The sequence below is a fragment of the Octopus bimaculoides genome, chromosome 19 (genome assembly GCF_046866305.1).
Source record: "Octopus bimaculoides isolate indiv1 chromosome 19, ASM4686630v1, whole genome shotgun sequence".
In the NCBI taxonomy this organism is placed as follows: domain Eukaryota; kingdom Metazoa; phylum Mollusca; class Cephalopoda; order Octopoda; family Octopodidae; genus Octopus; species Octopus bimaculoides.
Genome location: NC_142946.1, coordinates 30,992,665 through 31,010,265, shown reverse-complemented (window position 1 = coordinate 31,010,265; position 17,601 = coordinate 30,992,665). Strand labels below are relative to the sequence as shown.

At 39.0% G+C, this 17,601-nt stretch overlaps 1 protein-coding gene across 1 annotated transcript; it reads right to left on the bottom strand.

Annotated features, from left to right (window-relative positions):
- Nucleotides 1-13,157: 13,157 nt before the first annotated feature.
- Nucleotides 13,158-13,958, bottom strand: LOC149131827 (uncharacterized). Its single transcript, XM_089366413.1, has one exon. The coding sequence runs from the start codon at nucleotides 13,956-13,958 to the stop codon at nucleotides 13,158-13,160; it is 801 nt and encodes a 266-aa protein (XP_089222539.1).
- Between the last annotated feature and the right edge of the window lie 3,643 nt (nucleotides 13,959-17,601).

Sequence of the window (17,601 nt, the reverse complement as noted above, 5' to 3'; positions counted from 1 at the left end):
TATATATATATATATATATATATATATATATATATACATATATATATATATATATATATATATATATGTATATATATATATATATATATATATATATATATATATATATATATATATATATATATGTGTGTGTGTGTGAGTGTGTGTGTATATATATATATATACACATATATACATATATATATATATATATATATATATATATATATATATATATATATATATATATATATACAGGGTGTTTGGATCAAATTTGAGAGTTTGCATAAAAAGGAAAAAATTAAAATATCCCATCCTAAAATAAAAAGTATTTTAAAAAATCAAAAAATATCAGCTAGATTATGCCCAGGAGATAAGAGTTCCACTATGGCTCCCACTATGGCTTCAAGATGCCTCTGGAACCTGGTACATGCATTCCTCAATGTGTCTCTGGGAAGATCTTGAAACACCTCCTTGATTTTGGCCACCCACTTGGCCTTGGTGTTGCAGACAGAGCAGTTGGTGTCTTTCTCAACTGAACCCGACACATAGTAATCCATGAGATCACAAGTGAGGGAATTAAGAGGCCAGAAATTGGGGCTGGTGAAGTTGTTGAAATTCTCCAGCAACCACTTTCTGTAGTTGTGGCAAGGAACTGAAACCTGGTGCCACACATATGGCCTTCCAGCAACAACCCTCTCCAGCTAGGTTTTGACCACAGTCTCTAGCAGCTTCACATAGCTATCTGAATTGAACCTAAGACCCTGTTCAAATATGTGGGGTAATCAATGTCTCCCTCACTCGTGACACACCCAAAACCCATCGCAGTTTGGAGGGAATTGGCTTTCAAGATGTCCATGTCATGTCTTACAGCCTTTAAAGTATTCACAGAATATTGAGTAATAGTCATGATGTTGTCATTTTGATACCCAGCACAAATCATTATGACACAGGTAACTCTTTTCCAATATTCAGATGGCTTCCAGTTTTTCATGTCAGCTAACTTTTTCTCAATCACAACTTTAATCTTTATGCTCTTCAAATACATTAACTGTTCACATAAAACTGTTCTTCAAAATAGGTGACAAAAATTAAATTTAGCCTGACCACCCTGTAAACACATACGTAGCAAGAAAATGGCTAAGGGAAAATATGTCAAGGAAGTGTTCGTACAAAATACAAATATGGTAGTGCTAAACCATGAATTAAGAAAATTCAACTACTTGAGATTATTTAAGTAATTAGAGGGCAAAACACCTTCTTTGGGGTATTTGATATGTAGAAATAGCAGGTAAAGAAGATAAATCTGATAATATGATAGTAAGTGGAAGTGGTGAAGCTGCTGATGGTGATGGTGGTTGTGGTGGTAGTGATGGTAGAAGTGTTGAGGATGATGTTAGTTGTTGTTGCAGTGGTGTTGTAGGAGTGTTGGTGGTGATAGAGGTAATAGGTGTGTTGCTGATGATGAGGTGATGGTCAAGGCATTGATGGCATCAGTGTTGAGGTGTGATCATGCTAGGAATGTTGGTGACAACGATGGTAGAACTATTGTGGTGATGGAAGTGGTAAAAGTGACAAATAGATGCTGGAGGTGATGACAGATGTGTTCTCAGTGAACAATTGCTATATAGATGTCTCCTCTTTTTCCTCATGTCTGCTGCAGTTATTTAAATTCTTTTCCGCAGAATATGCTATCTTCTCTCGTTCTCTTCTTCTGAGTTGATTCTGTTTAGAAATTAGTCTGACTTCACTGTCTTTGTTAACTGCCCACCATCTGAACTGAACATGGATGATGGTTTCACAGGTATGTGTGTGTGTGTGTGTCTGTGAGAGAGAGAGAGAGAGAGAGAGAGAGAGAGAGAGAGAAAGAGCAAGTGTGTGTGTGTGTGCGCGTGCGCGTGCATGTATGTGTGATGTGTGTGTGAGAGAGTGTGTGTATGTGTCTGTGCATGTGTGTATGTCAGTATGTGCATCTGCATGTGCGTGCATATGTGTGTGTGTGTGTGTAGTTTTGTGTGGGTTTTGTAGTAGTAATGATGGTATTGGTGGTGATGATAGTGGTGATCATAGTAGAAATGACGGTGATTGTACATGGATGTGTTACCAGGTTTAAAGCAGTGAGCATGCTAATAAAAAAGCAGTGAGCATGCTAATAAAAAATAATTTATGTGGTGAGAATATTAATATTATTTTAATCACTCCAAAAAATAGGGCAGACAACTCTGGTTGTGCATTGATATTCTTAGATCTTCTCAGTGAAGCATACTTATCAACATAATGATGAAAGAATTGTTATGTACTACATTGGACACAGGTAGGTGAGGAAAATTAGCATCATCGTTGACATTTTATTCTGGCCTGGGTTGAACTTGTCATTTTTCAAGCTAGTTCATACATAACTGGCTCACTCATGTATTCTACTTTTTGGTGTAGCTTTTATGGTTGGACACTTTTCCTAACACCAACACCTTTACAGAGTGTACAGAATGCATTTTATTGTAGTACCAACCCTAAAATGGTTGTTATGTCCTTGACATGACAAAATTAAAGGATTACCTGAACACTGCATTATCTCCATTCATTTGCCAACCACTTTAAAGAGTGGCTTCCATGCATTTTATTATGGCACCAACAACAGAGAAGTTGTTTTGTACCTTACAAAACTAATGGGTTCTTACTACTCACCTAATATCTGTTCATTCAAGGCAACATGGTCACATGGGTGGACAGAAGAAAGGGCAATGAGAGAAGAACCAGAATGAGTGGAGAGTGGGAGCAAGAGTAAATGGGATGGAGAGACAGTGATGTACAGTAATTGAGATGATTGATGGTAAGAGAGAGTGATGGATGTCAATAATTTCCAGAGTGAAGGAAGTGATGACTAGCAGCACAGAAAAGATGATGTATGAATGTTCGGGGTACAGATAGATTTGCTGCAACTCTTTAAACACAGATCTCATGATGGATGAACAAGTAGCATTATAAGGATTGTGATATGGAAGGATTGAATATGGATAGATCTAATACCATGTCTAGTTACATGAGCAGTAGGTTACAGTGGATAGAAATGAAGGTAAATGAAGAGGTGGGGTGAGTGATAGAGATGTGAAAAGCATCAAAAGGGTGAGAAGACAACAGATGCATACTGAACTGATTTTCTCAGCCTCTATCAATACCACCATGTTAACATTTACTTCACCGCGCTTGTGTGAGTGGGTGGGACTTCTTCACTACTTCATGTCTGTCACCTTCATGGTACTTTGTCATCTCTTCCATCGAGTTCCACATCATTAGGTCAATCTTCACAACTTTATCTCATTTCTTCCTAGATTTTCCCTTCAAACAAATTCCATCCAATTTGGATATCCTGTACAGCTCATCTGCCAAGCACATCACATATTCACACAAATGCAGTTTTCTATCTTGTATACTATAATCGATTCCTCCTACATCCTGTTTTTCTCTCAGCACATTTGTATTTTGTTATTCATGCACACTAACATTACACATCCAGTGGAGTACTTTGCTTCGTTTCTGTCTTTTCTTTGCTAATCCAATTTAAAGCCTAAGCATCATTACCACACAGCATTGCACTTCACATACAAGAATAATACAATCTCCTCTTTTCTCTAAAAGAGAAAGACTTTGTTATGCAAAAATAACATCAACTAGGGATCAAAACAGTCTCACAAATTTGACTCACCAAAGGAATAACAATAACAAAAAAAGAACAATCAAATTATTCATATATATTGGTGGTGATGGTGGTGGTGGTGGTGGTGGTGGCGGCGGCAGCAGCAGCAGTAGTAGTAGTAGTAGTTGTAGTAGGTGTGATTGAAAGCTGCTCATTAGATAATTACTCAGACATAGTACAAAATATATTGTCTATCAGATTCTTATCTATTTCCAGTCACTAATTTAGCTACGATTCCATCAACACAAATTATTCCACTGCCAAACATGCCACTTTATGATTCTTTCAGCCAACCAGCATCTCGTGTGATGCATCATCTCATCCTTTCATATTTGTAGTTGATTTTATCACAGGAGAGATCTTGGCCATTATATATAGTTGCTACAACAACTAAATAACTGAGATGACATTTGGAGGGAATCTTTTATTCTTCAAAGTTCAATATTGATCTCTTTGTCCAACTATTAGTAGATTAGTTATTGATGTTGTTGTTGTTTAGCCCTTGGTTTAACCCTGATTCAGTATACTTGTTATTAAAGACATTCCTACCATGAAAATCCTGTCTTCTATTCTGTGTTTTCAGGAAGTACATTGTCTTGTTTGTCTTTGTTTTTAAGATGATAAATTTTGCTGCCGTATCTGATAGGTTAAGTAATAAATAGATGTTTGCTTGCTAGTTCATTAGTGGGCTAGTTATGCACTTATGTAGTGATTCCAGTTGTATAATTATAGTTTTGAGTTTGTCCTGAGTAAGATATTAAACTTCTTCCAGTAATGAGGCTCTGGCTTGAGAGTTCAAGAGTTTTTGGACAGTAGAATTACAGCTTAGTCACCATTACTTCCAGGTCCAATGTGGATCAAGGTAGTAGTATTTGTGAAGAGCCTCAGTCATAGGTCAAATAGCAGAAGATGGTCCTGTGGCTAAGACATACAGGAGTCAGGAAAGAACTGGTACATAGGTGTGAGTGTTACACAGGCCCGCAGGCATATCGACATGTGAACTAGTTCCTTTACTTAAGGATTAATAGGCTCTGTCCTCAAGGATAAGCTTGAGAGAGTAAGAAAATAGCTGAGTAAATTGTAAAAAATTAACAGGAGGCAATAGAAATATAACTGTTGTATTTTTCCCCATCAAAAATCTTTAATCTTTGTCATGAAGGTCCATGATTTCCAATTTCTGTAGGTGTGGCACATAAAGAAAGGAGAGAGAGTTTTGAGTCATTGCTCACTCTACACACATTTACAGAAGAGTTGCAGTAGAAGCAGAAACAGTAATATGGACACACAGGAGAGTTAATAGCATGTTTTTCACATTGTACTGATTTACTGTAGATATACATTTACTATCTATATTCTTAGATTTGGTGTCAAAGGCTGAATATTCCTTCTGGGTACCAACCATTGTATCAGTAAAATTTATTTTCCAGTTGAGTAACTTGTGACCAGTGGCGGACTGGCCAGGTTGCCAGCTTGCTCGATGGCAAGTGGGTCCCTTAGACATTAGAGTTCAAATACAGAGGCCCATGCTAGTATGTAAGGAGCCCATGAAAAACACTTTGGTTTCAAAGAAAATGTCTGAAATATTAGAGAAAGAAATAGGAGTGGCTATAGGTGCAGGAGTGGCTGTGTGGTAAGTAGCTTGCTAACCAACCACATAGTTCCAGGCTCAGTTCCACTATGTGACACCTTGGGTAAGTGTCTTCTGCTATAGCCTCTGACTAACCAAAGCCTTGTGAATGGATTTAGTAGACGGAAACTGAAAGAAGCCTGTTGTATATGTATATATATATATATGTGTATGTGTGTGTATGTATATGTTTGTGTATCTGTGTTTGACCCCCCCACCATTGCTTGACAACCGATGTTGGTGTGTTTACATACCCGTAACATAGCAATTTGGCAAAAGAAACTGAGACAATAAGTACTAGGCTTACAAAGAATAAGTTCTGGAGAGGATTTGTTCAACTAAAGGTGATGCTCCAGCATGGCCACAGTCAAATGACTGAAACAAGTTAAAGAGTAAAAGAATAAAACAATTAAGCAAAGCAGTTGGTCAAAGAATTCCCTAGGGAATAAATAGAAATCAAAATATTTGGTACAGCATAGATGGTTTGGTATGTGCATATACAGTGGGGGCAAACAAATATTCATACATGTCAAAATTCTTTATTTATTTAATTTCTAATGAACATAAATGGGATATACCAATACTATATTTGCATACACATGCATAAACTCAGAATATACAAAAGAAACTAATAAATTATAGTAACTAATGAATTTATATACAATTATAAATATTTAGGGTTGAAAAAAGTATTCGTACAGAACAGAACATAACTGATAATTCTGATTTAATACTTCGTAGCATAACCATTATTCAGTGAGTTGGCAGAAACATTAGAAAACCAAGCAAAATGCTTAGTGGTATTTAGTCTATCTTTTTGTTCTAAGGTCAACTTTACCTTTCATATATTTTGTTGTTTTAATTAAGTGGTTAATAAAGTTATTTTTAATATGTTGTTGAATTAGGGCAAGTTTAACTTTTATTATTAATTTTCTCTTTCAGCTTTAATTAACTTACTTCCTGCTTTTTGTGCTTTTCCTTTTTAGATGCTTTCTTTTTCTTTTTAGTTATTCATTTAATCAGGCTAGTTCATTAATGTGTTATATGCTTCAGATATGTGCACCTAAATTTATTGGAGCAGGAATATAATAATCTTTGGCTGAGTCTCTATGGGCAGACCAGAAGGCATGTAGTAAGGTTGTCCAGAAAAGGCATTGGTTAGAAGTGCTTATATTCTAAATTTACTTTTTAAATTTCAAAATTAATTAGAAGGGATTTTTCATAAACCAAATTTATATTAATGGGATGTAGGTAATTTTAACTAGCGTATATTTGATATGCTTTTATAATTGCTGTTGTATTGAATAATTATTGATAGATCTAGATTAGCAGCAGTCAGTGTTATTATCACCAACTCAAAATCTAGGTTACTTAAGGTGAACCTGGTAACTGATTGTTATGGGGTCTTGTTGTTTGTAACTTTTGGTGAGCCATGGTGCAACCAACAAGATGGTAGAATTCCGTCATTAATTTGGTGTGGATGGGTAATATCAAATAATTCAATCACAACATATATTTAAATTAAACATGAAAAAAATGGAAATATTATCTTTCAGTATTTATAAGTTAAAATCTTAAATTATTAATTCACACATTACTAATTATCTTATAACAGCAATGCCTAGAAAAATCATGGATTACATGGAAAAATGCAAGCAGGAAAAGTAATATTATTAAGATTATAAACCTGGAAAAATGCAGGACAAGTTATTACACCTGGAAAAGTATAGGACAAGCTATTACTTCCAGTAAAGTAAAGAATAAGAAACTTTTTGCTTAAAATATTGCAGCTAAAATTAAAATTTGAATATTAAAAATTATTTTATTATAGTTTACATATAACCCTATACTTATTTAAGTAGAATTTGACTAATTTACTACCTTAAATATAGAAAAAAAAGTGACAACTTAGACAAACTTACAAATTAACTGAACAGTTTTGTACAATAAATTTAAAAGATGAGAACTGTAAAGAGTGATAAATTAGCAGAACTGGTATTCTTTAGTAGCTTGTCCTATACTTTTCCAGGTGTAATAACTTGTCCTGTACTTTTCCAGGTTTATAATCTTAAGAATATTACTTTTCATGCCTGCATTTTTCCATGTAATATATATATATATGTATATATATATATATATATATATATATATATATATATATATATATATATATATATATATATATATATATATATATATATATATAAATAGATAGATAGATAGATAGATAGATAGATAGATAGATAGATTCAGGTGAATATGGTACTTAAGTTTAGACACCAGAATTAAGTATGGTATTACCCTTACAGTTTCAAAATAAGGTGATTAAAATCAAAATAAGCAATAAGGATATTCAAAGTTGATGTAGTACGATCGTTTCATGTGACTCCATTTAATTGAGCAATGTAGAGCAATTTTCAGCTGCACAAAGATATAGAAATTTAATGAAATTACATTTAAACAGAAGGACATATCTTTATAATTAAATCTAAACTCTCCAAGTTGGAAAGAAGAATACAAAAAACCATTTTGACTTAACCAGACCATACAGGCTAGTAAATAATTCTAAGCATATTTTTAACTGCCACTGATTTTATTTGTCTTTTTGTTTCTGATTTATGGACCATCTTATCAGACCTAGTGAGTCAAAGCTTAAGAGGACACTGGCATTTTCTTTTTAGGGTAAGTGGTAAACAGTATAGACAGTAAACATGGATGATATAGTTATACAATTTCTTAGGGTTTGGTGACAATCTACTATAGTGGGGTCTCTCCTAGCAGAGCAGGGGAAGTTTTATCATAAGGCACCTAGGTCAAACATATATAAAATAAAGTTGCTATATTGTATACAGATACAAAAAATGGTTATTCATAGATTTCATTAGTCAGAATAATATATCAGTATTGTTTTTCATATGCTAAGTTTGAAATACTTGAGATACCAATATTTGCTTAATTAATATGTGCATAAATAAAGGCTAATTATAAATTAATAATGAAATAAAATGAAATAGTGTATAATATTGTAAATACTCAGTTAATGCAGTGTACAAAAACAGTGAAGTGGTATTAATTTAGAATGCAATGGTAAAGTACATTTAGACTTATTTACACCAATATAAAGGACCCATAGATAAGATGTGAAATTAACATTTTTATATATATTGGACTAAAATTTTAAAATTAAACTTGTGTATCTAATATCATTAAAAGGACACATAAGAAATAAATTTATTATACAGGCGCAGGAGTGGCTGTGTGGTAAGTAGCTTGCTTACCAACCACATGGTTCTGGGTTCAGTCCCACTGCGTGGCACCTTGGGCAAGTGTCTTCTACTAGAGCCACGGGTCGATCAAAGCCTTGTGAGTGAATTTGGTAGACGGAAACTGAAAGAAGCCTGTCGTATATATGTATATATATATGTATGTGTTTGTGTGTCTGTGTTTGTCTCCCCAACATCGTTTGACAACCGATGGTGGTGTGTTTACGTCCCCGTAACTTAGCGGTTCGGCAAAAGAGACCGATAGAATAAGTACTAGGCTTCCAAAAAAATAAGTCCTGGGGTCGATTTGCTCGACTAAAAGGCGGTGCTCCAGCATGGCTGCAGTCAAATGACTGAAACAAGTAAAAGAGTAAAAAGAGTAAAGAGTTAATATAAAGAATTGATACATTGGATTTACATGGTACATAATGATGGACTTTTAGGAGAGTGGGTTATATATCTTTAGATATACACCTAACTTTCCTACATTAAATTGGAAGAGAACTGAACGCAGAAACTCCAAACTGATCAAGCAACAACAAATATTTATTGTTCGGTGGAAAATAAAACAGCTTCTAATTGTCCGGTTTTAGAGTAGCCTGAAATGTAGATATACGGTTCTTCGTGCTGGTGTCGTTATAGAGACAACTTGGTTCAACCACACTCAAATGGGAGAGCTTGCTTAGACGTCTTGCTTGGTCGCTGTCTGCCTTGGTAGGAGACCGAATAATAGCGGGAACGCTTCGATGTTGAAACCCACGCATGCGTGGTTAAGGATTCAGTAATGGCGCCTGCCTTTTGGCGCCAATATGACGTCACTACAATGGCTCCCCCTTGAGTGTGAAACACGAAATTAAAAAGTTTTGGAGGGACGTCTGAGGCGAGATGGCCATCGAAACCACACAGAAAATGCGGCACAAATATATATATATCAAACACTCGGTTTTATCTTCACTGTATGAGTGGGACATCCCCTCACGGAAAATAGCAAGAGCCAACCGACTAAGATACCTAGTACCAGGCAACAGGTCGAAACTGGCATCGATGCTCAACCACAGCTCCGCAACTGACCACGACTTCCTGAGTACAGACACTCCAAATCAACACTCGGTTTTGTCGACTCTGTTAGAGTGGATGTTTTCACTCACGATCAACAGACCAAATTTTCCTTGTGTAAACTTTCATAGAATATTCCGTACCAGGTAAACGGTCACAACTAGCATCTGATGCTCAGCTATAGCTCTGCTCACCGACCACGACCTCCCGCGTATGGACATTCCAAATTTCCTTGTGTAACTTTTTACGAACCGGATACATAGTTTTTTTTTTTTTTTTGAATGGAAGAAAAAATGTTCAATAAAAAAAAAACTGAAATTGTCCAGTAAAAACACAATAAATCAAACGTAAATAGCTTTTTCCAATTTCTTGGGCCAATGCACCGTCCTGCCAAACCTAGTGACATAAGGTTCGTTAGGGTTCCTTTGCAACGACGAAGGTGGTGTAATCGTTGGTGTGTGCGATTGTGATGGTGCTGATGTTGGTGTATGCATTGGTAAAGGCGTTGACAATGTGTGTGGTGATAGTGGTGTGTGCGGCATTTCAAACACGGGCATGTCGTCCACGGGAGTTGAAGGTTTGTCAAGGTACGCTTTTTTCAGACGGTCGACAGACACAATTTCTGTACGACCATTAGCGTCGACCTTGAAAAACTTTGGAGTGCGAGAAAGCACACGATAGGGTGTAAGGAGAAACAAGGGGTCCTTTGACAGAATCATCCCTAATAAACACATGAGACCAAGACTCAATGTCTGCTGGCACTCTAAAGGGAGGTGACTGCTGTCTGGGGCCCATAGATGGAAGATTGGAGAAATACTCTCGCAACCGAGTAACATAGGACTCTGGGTGTGGTGGTTGTGATGAGTCTGGTACCACCATCGCACCTGGCAACGTCAACGTGGTGCCGTAAAGAAGCTCCGCCGAGGAGTAACCCAGGTCAGCTTTTACCGCAGTCCGGCATCCAAGGAGGACAACCGGAAGAATTTCAACCCAAAACTGCGGGTTGGGCGAGGCGCGCAAGGCGGCCTTAAGTTGTCGATGAAACCGCTCAACCATCCCATTAGAAACGGGATGGTAGCTGGTGGTGCGTATACGATGCACCCCCAGGATTCGTGTTAGGTCACGAAAAAGCGCGGCCTCAAATTGCCGGCCACGATCTGTGGTCAAACTGACCGGTACTCCGAACCTCGACACCCACCCTGAAACGAAAGCCTGGGCAACAGTCTCAGAAGTAATATCTGCTATAGGAATGGCTTCTGGCCAACGTGAGAAACGGTCAACACAAGTTAACAGGTATGAGAACCCGCGACACACTGGTAACGGTCCAACCAAATCAAGATGGACGTGACGGAAACGGGCTTCAGGAGAAGGAAATTGTCCAAGAGGGGCACGAACGTGCCTATGGACCTTCGCACTCTGGCACTTCATGCAGGAGCGTGCCCAAGTGGCAATTGATCGCCGCATATTGGGCCAGAAAAACCGAGCAGTGATAAGCTTCCGGATGTGACAAAGAATGAAGGGCATCAAACACAGAACGTTGATGGTTCGTAGGTACTAAAGGCCTAGGAGAACCTGTGGATGTGTCACATAATATAGAGCCCTCGGATGAAGGGAGTGGAAGATAAGCAAATTTACAGTTGCTGAATTTTGACGAAATCAAATCTAAACTTGATGAAGAAGGTTGCTCCTGTGAAATTGCCAGTAAATCAATTTCCGCGGGAGTGGAAATAGAATGCACAGGAAGTCGAGAAAGAGCATCAGCTGGAATATTCTCTTTCCCTGGCACATGACGAATGTCACCTGTAAATTGTGAGATAAAATCCAGGTGACGAAAAGCACGAGGAGAGAGCTTGTCCGTTTTAGAGGACAGAGCAAAAGTGAGTGGCTTGTGATCAGTATAAATCACAAACTCTCGTCCCTCGAGTTGGTGTTGAAAATGCCGAATCGACAGATAGATCGCCAATAGCTCACGATCAAAAGTACTATACCTGCGTTCGGCAGGCTGTAATTTACAAGAAAAGAAAGCCAAAGGTTTTGTTTGATTGTCTACAGTGTGCTGCAAAACAGCACCGACCGCAGAATCGGAAGCATCCACAGATAAAGAAAGCGGAGCATCAGGAGCAAGATGTGCAAGAACAGGAACGGAGGATAACTCCTGTTTCACAGACTCAAAAGCAGATAACGCCTCATCAGTAAGAGTGAGTCCAGCATCCTTCTTAGAATGGCCTTGCAGTAGCCTCGTTAAAGGAAGTGGTTTGTATGCACACCGGTCAATGAATCTCCTGTAAAAATTGACCATGCCTAAAAAATGGCGCAACTGTCGCAGAGAGGTTGGAGGTGCGATGCCTTGAATTGCATCGACTTTAGCAGGAAGAGGTTTGATCCCATTAGAATCAACCAAATGTCCCAGAAAATTCAGGGATGACTGCCCGAAAAGACACTTGTCGGGATTAATCTTCACATTATAAGCGCGAAGGGGCTGAAAAAGTTGCGACAAATTGTGGAGATGATTCTCTTCCGTATCACTAGCGATGAGTATATCATCGACATAAGCGAATACAAAATCAAGTCCACGAACGACCTCATCCATAAACCTCTGAAAAGTGCTAGTAGCATTACGCAAATCAAAACTCATAAATAGAAATTCAAAACAACCGAAAGGTGTAGTGATGGCTGTTTTAGGGATATCCTCTGGATTTACTGGTATCTGATGATAGTTACCAGATCAATCTTAAAGAAAATGGTGCATCCATGCAGGTTCGCCGAGAAATCCTGCAAATTCCTGATAGGATAGCGATCAGCTATCGTCACAGCATTTAGTCTCCGATAGTCCCCCACCGGGCGAAAATCCGAATCCCCTTTACGGGCCAAATGTAGAGGAGATGCCCATGGGCTGGTGGAGGGGCGAATGAGGCCGAGTTGAAGCATGTGCTCAAACTCGGCCTTGGCCGTCTTAAGACGATCAGGCGCTAGGCGACGTGGTCGAGAAAAAACCGGAGGACCAGTCGTCGTGATATAATGGAGGGTGGAATGTGCAGGTTTAACCGGCTTGAAAGTAATATCCACCAACTCCGGAAAAGACGCTAAAAGAGAATGAAAAGCGTCCCCAGCAGTGGCAATAAAAATGCTGGGCTAAGAGGAGAATTAGTAGAGCTCCTTGCCGGCGTGGAAAGGGATGTCGAGTCATCGACAAGCCTTCGACGTCGGACGTCTACCAATAATTGAAAATGATTTAAAAAATCCGCACCCAAAATGGGATGTGGAATGTCAGCTATGACAAAAACCCATTGAAAGTCTCTGCGAAGACCAATGTCTAAACGTAGAGAAAGCTGACCAAAAGTAGGAATCGGAGATGAATCAACAGCGTGCAAAACGATTTCAGAACGGCGAGGTTTGTCGACTGTTAGACGAAGCGGCCAAATACTACAACAGGAACCAGTGTCAACCATGAAGAATTTCTTCGACACTTGGTCCTGGACGAATATTGCACGATTAAAAACAGGTTGGGTGGAGGAAAGTGACGTGCGCACTTTCTCCTTTACTCGTTTTCCGACGCCTTGAACGAACAAGGCTGAATACACTTTGTTGCCTTGTTCGAAAAGTTTGCATGGTACCAACACAGACCTTGCTTCTTCCAGGTAGCTCCCCGATCTCGAGAAAATTTTCGAGACCGGGAAACGCTACGAGATTGGGAACCATCACGAGATCTCGAGAAACAGAGGTTATTTACGGTGCGAGTGAGCTCCTGAATGCTACGTAGCAAATCCTCATTGGTCACTGAAGAGGACTGCCTTGCAGGATCTGCGGAAACAGTACGTGGTGTGTCCGTGGAGGACTCAGAGCAATTTGAAACAAGTCGAGAAGGGTTCACTGAAAATTCCATGACCCTATCGGCCATGGTGGCCACTTGATCTAGTGAGTTCGAGTCCGAAACCGTTGCCAATATTGTCTGGACTTGCGACGGTAACCGTGTAAAGAATATCTTTCTAAGAAGTGGCCCGTCTGTTGATTCACCGCTGAGACCGCGTAGATGAGTTAAAAACTCCGTTGGAGTTCTATCGCCTAGTTGTTCATCCGCCATCAGCTCATGAAACTTGCTGGTGGCAGATCTGGCAGTCCTTCGCAATATCTCAGTCTTGACCTCATCGTAGGTCGCGTCATCTTTCGGAGTCGTGATAAAATCCTTCGACACTTTTAGAAGCGACGAAGGCAAGTTGCATAACATTAAAGATAGCCTCCGAGTGGGCGAGACATCATGTGCCCGAAAAAACTTCTCTAACTGACCAAAAAATACGTCAGTCTCTCCGGCGAATGAAGGCAGGCTTGGCAACGCACACATATTGGTAATGATTCCGTCAAAGGTGAAATAGGAAGAAACAATAACGAAAAACGTATAAAATATGCAAAAGGCAAAAAAAAAAAAATTTCACCGCAAATGGAAAAGGAAACACACTATTTTTTTCTGTACCTTTCTGTTTTCCTCTGTAATGTATGTGCACAATAAGAACAAAATTGAAAAAGGAAAGAAGAAAACGAAATATTCGCTAAAAAAAAACAAAACAATGTGGTTGCCTTCTGTATTTTTTTTTTTTTTTGTATTGTTTTCCTTTTTGTAGTGTGTTTAGTTGTGAGCTTGTACTGTCTGCGGGAAATTTTTTTTTTTTTTTTTTTCTTTTTTTTGAAAACCCACCTTGACGTGCTGAAAGAAAATGAAAAATAATAGTCAGAAAAAAAGAAAAAAAAACGTCTGTGTCAGCTTGGCACAATGTGAGTTCGTATAGTCGGAAATGCTATAGAGTTGTAGTAACGCCTGCGCATGCGTAGTCTTACGCATGCGTAGAATTAAACAAGCAAGCCTTTCCCGCTCAATTCATTCTCTTTCTCGCTGGCCAGCGATTGAGCAAGGACGTGTGTTTAAAGCTGTCTCTACATCTTTCGGTCTTACACTCGACAGCTCGTTATTCTCACCTCTAAAGATGTATAACTAAAGATATGTATGTTTACCACCTAAATAAATGTTGTTTAAGTTGTTTAGTCTGGAGTTCAGCGTTCCGTTATATTCTTAATGTTATAGTAGGAAGTCAGGTATACAATCTAAAGATGTATAACCCACTTTCTACTAAAGTGGTGACCCCCGACGAAGAAAAAACGCAGTATGGACTCTGGACTACCAACTTATAACTGGTGAACCTCGACTAAAGAACAAATACGGCCATGGAGACTGAACTACGGATTACCAACATCTCCAACCATAGTCAACACGACTCAACAAGAGCGGTTTTTATTCTCGCCTCTGTTAGAGTGGATTTTTTTTCCACTCACGAAAAACAGACAAGAATTACGGCCTGCTTTTTATTATGTTTTTATATGTCGCATTTCACACTCTCACATTACACATACATCTTTTATGCCACACAATGACTCTTGTTATTCATTTCACATGGTCGTTTTTTTTCATCTTGGGTTAAGAAAATTTTTCTTCGAGGTTTTCGCTAATGCTCGTACAGAGATTTGTCTGTCGATCGTTCTGTAAAAGCGTACCTCTTCAAACACTCATCACCAAACAGCCTTTTCGCCACCAGCGTCGTGCGCCAACCAAGATTACCACCGTGACGACAACAATTACTACTACCTACTACAAGCATTCCCCCCGACGTCGCCAAGTTTCAACTGACTCATTGCCACCACACATACAGAACATCAATGTACTGTCTACCACAATGTCGTGCGCCAACGGCCCCACCACCAGGGACACACCATGTGTAACTCTTATACGAACTGGATTTTTTTGTCTCTACAGACACTTTTACTATGTTCTGTGTTTTTTTCTCACACACACACTTGTGCACTCATACATTTTCTTTCCTTTCAGTAAAAAACAAACACCCAGACTTTCACATTCCGTGATTCCAGTTTCCTGGACAGTTGTCATCACGATTTGTTTTCTCATTGTCTCATTTGTTTTTTTTTTACTAGGTGGCACTTACTGCCCATATTGCATGTTTTTCTTTCATTTGTACGTTGCATGCATGTATTTCACAAGTGTACATTTCATTTCTTTGAATTTTCTTTGTGTGTGTTTGTACCACATCTTGTGGGTGGTTTTTCAGTGGCCATCCTGCCTCAGGCGTTCTAACAGATTTCATTTATCGTGCGTTTCTGCTCTGGCGAGGGAGCTCTGTAGTAACGCCTGCGCATGCGTAGTCTTACGCATGCGTAGAATTAAACAAGCAAGCGTTTCCTGCTCAATTCATTCTCTTTCTCGCTGGCCAGCGATTGAGCATGGACGTGTGTTTAAAGCTGTCTCTACATCTTTCGGTCTTACACTCGACAGCTCGTTATTCTCACCTCTAAAGATGTATAACTAAAAGATTTGTATGTTTACCACCTAAATAAATGTTGTTTAAGTTGTTTAGTCTGGAGTTCAGCGTTCCGTCTATTTCTTTAATTTTATAGTAGAAAGTCAGGTATACAATCTAAAGATGTATAACCCACTATCTACTAAAGAGTCAATATCTCACTGTGAAATTGTTCAAAAAGTCGTTATGATGATGATGATGACGGCGGCCGGAAACTCGTGTTTCTCATACCAATGATGATGCTGATCAGTCCAGATTGTCGTGGCTGCAGTCGTTCCTTAGTCGGGGTCACCACTTTAGTAGAGTGGGTTATATATCTTTAGATATACACCTAACTCTCCTACATTAAATTGGAAGAGAACTGAACGCAGAAACTCCAAACTGATCAACAACAAATATTTATTGTTCGGTGGAAAATAAAACAGCTTCTAATTGTTCGGTTTTAGAGTAGCCTGAAATGTAGATGTACGGTTCTTCGAGCTGGTGTCGTTATAGAGACAACTTGGTTCAACCACACTCAAATGGGAGAGCTTGCTTAGACGTCTTGCTTGGTCGCTGTCTGCCTTGGTAAGAGACCGAATAATAGCGGGAATGCTTCGATGTTGAAACCCACGCATGCGTGGTTAAGGATTCAGTAATGGCGCCTGCCTTTTGGCGCCAATATGACGTCACTACAGACTCATCAAGGTTTAAGAAACTGATAAAATGAACGATTGGAATTAACATAGAATATAATGGTGAACTCTAAACTATTAACTGAGAACCTGCGTTTTGCCTAAGACTTCTTTCCTCGACTGCTGGAGCCTTAAACAACACGACGAATAAGAAATTAATGGGAGAAGGTGATATTCAGCCGATATCGAGAACCTTGCCTCCCATTATAGACTCAATATGAAGTCCCCATGCATACACGACGAGAAGTGTACAAAACGATATCCCAGGCCGTTTTTACAGGAAACACAGATTAGCGGTGACGGATATTTTTTGTATAGGGGCAGGAGACCTGAAGACGGCGGGTTCACAGCAAAAGTTGGTGAACGCGAAATCGACAACAGCTGGATAGTACTATATTGCCCCCTCCTCTTGAAAGCGTTCAACGCCTATGTAAACGTCGAATTTTGCAACTCAGTAAAATCAATTAAATACGTTTGTAAGTAAATAAACAAGGGATCGGATACTGCCATCTTTGGTCTTCGTCATGAAAACAGTAGGGACGATGTATCTGATTATCAAGCAGGCCGATACAGTAGCAGCAATGAACCTTTTTGGCGTATTTTTGGTTTCTCACTGCACCAACGGCACCCGTCATTGAACAACTTGCCATTCACCTTGAAAATGGTCAACGGGTGTATTTCAACGATGCGACAGCTGCTCAACTAGCGATCTCACCAAAAGGAAACTACTCTCACCGCTTTTTTCAAAGCTTGTCAGCACGACGACTTCGCTCGAACTCTGCTGAATTCTGAAATACCGTCTTACTATACATAGAACCGGACAAAATGGCTACGAAGGAAGGGAAGGCAAGAGGTGGCTAGACATCCAGGCATCAAATTCGACAATTGCCTTGGGCGAGTTTATACTGTCCATCCTACCCAACACGAATGCTTCTACCTGCGACTTCTG